The sequence below is a fragment of the Mustela erminea genome, chromosome 16, assembly GCF_009829155.1.
Source record: "Mustela erminea isolate mMusErm1 chromosome 16, mMusErm1.Pri, whole genome shotgun sequence".
NCBI lineage: Eukaryota > Metazoa > Chordata > Mammalia > Carnivora > Mustelidae > Mustela > Mustela erminea.
This window is the reverse complement of record NC_045629.1, coordinates 9,560,022-9,564,060: the sequence shown is the minus strand read 5'-3', so window position 1 is coordinate 9,564,060 and position 4,039 is coordinate 9,560,022. Positions and strand designations below refer to the sequence as shown.

General features: G+C 42.0%; 1 protein-coding gene and 1 non-coding gene across 2 annotated transcripts; both read left to right on the top strand.

Moving 5' to 3' along the window:
* Positions 1–2,270: 2,270 nt before the first annotated feature.
* Positions 2,271–3,682, top strand: RPS20 (ribosomal protein S20). The gene is made up of 4 exons (XM_032316496.1): positions 2,271–2,462; positions 2,670–2,769; positions 3,069–3,142; positions 3,467–3,682. Exons 1-4 carry the CDS (start codon positions 2,460–2,462, stop codon positions 3,647–3,649), a joined length of 360 nt encoding a protein of 119 aa, XP_032172387.1. The 5' UTR covers positions 2,271–2,459; the 3' UTR covers positions 3,650–3,682.
* On the top strand, positions 2,935–3,001 carry LOC116575619. Its single transcript, XR_004279876.1, has one exon. It is a non-coding gene; the product is annotated as a small nucleolar RNA U54 (small nucleolar RNA).
* Positions 3,683–4,039: the final 357 nt, after the last annotated feature.

The following is a 4,039-nucleotide window of genomic DNA, read 5'->3' as shown; positions in this document are numbered from 1 at the left end:
TTAAATTTTAGACTTTATTCTTAAATTTGAACTCAGTTATGTAGATCAAAAATTCTGCTAATAAAACTGTGTCTAAACAGACACTTAACACATTCATTTGAAAATTTTCTTTACTGTTTTACCAATAGTGTATACCATGAATTAGGTAGTTTTTAACTTCTGTAATTTCCTTTTGTTAGTACGATGACACTGTCATTGCAACAAGAGACCAGTAGATGGCTGTCCACAGACAGGAACAAACACCTATAGTAAGAGTCTTTACAAGATCATTTTGGGAAAGACCTACAAAAATCAGTAAAGGAAGGCTATGGATAGATATGTTAAAAACATAAAGTTTGTAATGGTCTTAAGAATTTTTTTAAATTTTAAAATGAAACGGATATGTAATTCCACCTTTTCACAGTAAAATCTTCATTAAACTGCTAGAGGAAATACCTATTTGGGTATAACGTTCCCAAAGACCAACTTGGTTAATACCAAAGTACTTATAATCTTATAATATGCATAATTGATCTAAGGCATTAAGGATGGCAACCTGTATTTTCTTCTTTTGGATAAATTGTCAATTTTTACTTTTTCTCCAATATCTTACATTATGTTAGAACACTACCTTTTTAATGAAAACGTGGGGCCTACAGGAGCAGTTAACTTTTAAGGGAAAAATAAAAAACAAAATGTCTCAACTAAACACAAATTTGAAAAATAGGCTTTCATTACATTTTTCTGTTATCTCAACCAGCTGTTTCCCGAGTTCTAGTCACATCTACAATTCTTCCCTTACATGCTGGGCCACAATTATCCTTTTTCTATACTGAAATTTTTTTCTAAGGTCAAGGAAGTTAATTTGTTCACCGTTTTCTCAAGTACTTGAAGGGGAAGGGAAACCTAAGAATAAATGTACCAGATTTGTTCCTTTAAAAAAAAAAAAAAATCACAAACACAGTTCTCAAGCATTCCTACTGGTAGCCATAGCAGTAAGTTAAAGCCCTGAGTTATGAAGTCTCATTTAGGTTACAGCTAGTAAACTAAGAACACAGATTTTCAGATTTTGTTGCTGCAAATTCTCCCAATAATGGTTTTTACAGCCAGATGACACTTTAGAATAACTGAACTAGAAATACACAAACTTTAATATTTAAATTAATTGGTAAATGGCAGGGGGGAAAATATATATATATATATATATATACTTATGAGCCAAAGAAAGCCAGCTATTAGCTATGCCCAATTATCACCAAACAAATAAATTTGTGCTATTATTTGATAAAAGCTTTAAGTATGATTTCCCTCCAAGGAACAGAAGGGAAAGGCTCAGGAAGGAGCCCTAATGGGAGGGGTCAGAGGTCTGTCCTTCACCAGTTCTGTGTGTCTGAGCAAATTAACTCTTCTGCATTCGGCAGTTCACATGTAAAATAATGAGGTTATTTTTTCTTCCTTCTGCCCTGTACCAAAACCAGTCCTACCTATTTCCTTCCACTAAACCACTCTGTCATCCTTAAGTATATGTGTCCTCCTTACGCTCTCTCCCGGCTACCCAAGACAGTTGACCGCTCTTGGTTTTTCCACTGTACTTTGTCCCATACACTCAGTATAACGGAAATCTTGAAAGGTCTTATCCGATATTACCTTATCCGAACAGAGAGGCGACAGCATGTTTTAGAATTCGGGAGACGGCCTAGGTCTCCAGGGTAGGCCTCCGGATGCACAGGATAATCCCGGCAGCCAGGCATTTTTGCCCTCAATTTCCTCCCACGGAAAGAACCCAAGTTCAGTGCTTTCTAGAAACGGATTAGATGGATCTGCCGCTCTGGGAAGCCAGAAGGCGAAATATCCCGAAAATGTGTTTCAGGCTATGAAAAAGGTGTGAAACAACACGACCAGGTGGTCAGTCATTTTCCCCAATATCTACGTGAGCTAAACTCAGAGTAAGTTACCCACCTGCTCATAGAAAGAGTGCTTCGGTTTGTATAGGAAGCAACATTTGCAGTGTTAAAAACTACACGAGTCTTTGCAGAGGCCAGGGGTAGGTGCACCAGGAAGAGGAGTTTCTCGGGTTTTAGGTCAGAGTCTCCCTGTCATCTCTTCCAGGTGGCCAGAGGACCTTGGTAACTGCAGGGGCGGGGACGCCGCCTCCGGGGCTCTAAGTCCTCCCAGCCGAAAGGGGGCACCCACAGCCACGCCTTTCCCGCCAACTCCACGAGTGCTCCAGCCCCGACTCGCGCGGCCGCCTCTGGAGCCCTCAGGACAATTCCTCTTCCGGGGCAGCGCGGAGGCGCGTGCGGGACCCGGATGCAGACGGGAGAGCAGCTATATAAGCGCCACGCAGGCCTCAGGGCTTTCTCTTTGAGGAAGACGCGGTCGCAGGTTCGGCGGTGCTTTGGACGCCCCGCTTCTGCTCCTGACTCACCGCTGTTCGCTCTCACCGAGGAACAAGTCGGTCAGGAAGCCGCGCCGCAGCCATGGTGAGGCGGGGACCGGCACCGCGTGGTTGGGGACGCGGAGGGACACGGTCCCTTCTGGGGACTGATTCCGGGATGGGAGGAAGCGGTGGGAATACGAGCCTCACTTACTCTGTGGAGGAGGTTGTGAGATGGTAAGGAGCCTGGGAAGTCCCTTAAAAGTCGTTTCCAGGCTTTTAAAGGAATCTGTTTCCGTTTGTGTCATGATAGGCTTTTAAAGACACCGGGAAGACACCCGTGGAACCGGAGGTGGCGATTCACCGAATTAGAATTACTCTCACCAGCCGCAACGTAAAATCTTTGGAAAAGGGTCAGTATGGTATTTTCAGGGTGAGACCTTTGGGCAAAAAATAGAATGAATTTGTTTTTGTTGCTGTACAGGATTGATTCAGGAGTCAAGTGACAAGTTTCTTAACTTAGAAAAGGCAAAGAAGGGTCTGTCCTTAACTGTTAACTGTGTTTTTTAAATCCTTGTTGGCGATGAGGAGACAACTACTGTGTTGAACGATGATGACAGTTTTATACGCTATTCTGAGCCAGCATCAGCTAAAATTACTAACGCCTTGACTGTTTTGAAAGAACTGAAAAGATGCTTTTATTTCTCTGTAGTATGTGCTGATTTGATCAGGGGCGCAAAGGAAAAGAATCTGAAAGTGAAAGGACCAGTTCGGATGCCTACCAAGGTGAAGTAAATCAGGGGAGAGGGGGGAACACGACTAAAGAAAAATTGTTGGTGAAATTTGGTTCATGTCCAGTGCCCAGTTTTCACAGGTAACTGTTGAAGACTTCGCTGCTCGTTTTCTTGGGTGGGGTAAGGTGCTTTTATAAGGGCACTGTCTTGGCTGAGGAAAACTAATTTGCGGCCATAAATTGATGGTGATTTCGGTAAAAAGGAATGATGCTCTGGGAAGTACTTACAAATGAAATAAGGAAGCAGTGGTTTTGTAGGTGTCCTAGGGATAAGCATAAAACCATAAATGCTTGGTTTCCTTTGTCTTTTGTTGCAGACTCTGAGAATCACTACAAGAAAAACTCCTTGTGGTGAAGGCTCTAAGACTTGGGATCGGTTTCAAATGAGGATCCACAAGCGGCTCATTGATTTGCACAGTCCTTCTGAGATTGTTAAGCAGATTACATCCATCAGTATTGAGCCAGGAGTTGAGGTTGAAGTCACCATTGCAGATGCTTAAATCAACCTTTTTAATAAATTGATAATCTGTTAAGGCTTGTTGACTTTTTTCTTAAATACCCACGTATTTTAGGAGTACAGAGTTGTACTACAAAATCCTTGTCCACGTTTTGAGTACTCAAAATTAGGTTAATATTCTAGGGATGGGTGGTCTATCCTGTTTTCATTGTATCTCTTAAGAGGCCACTAAAGCAGTCGGTGCTTGACATCACCTGAAAACTAAGTTGTATTAACTAAATACATGGAGACCTTAGCATTGATGAATGTATGCAATGTGGTGGTTCATAACTGGCTGCATATTAGAGCTTTTCCAAGACATTTGGGTTTTAATTCCAAAAATTCTGATTTTAAGTAGATACAGGGTGCTTTTGTGGGCAGGTAACTAACATGG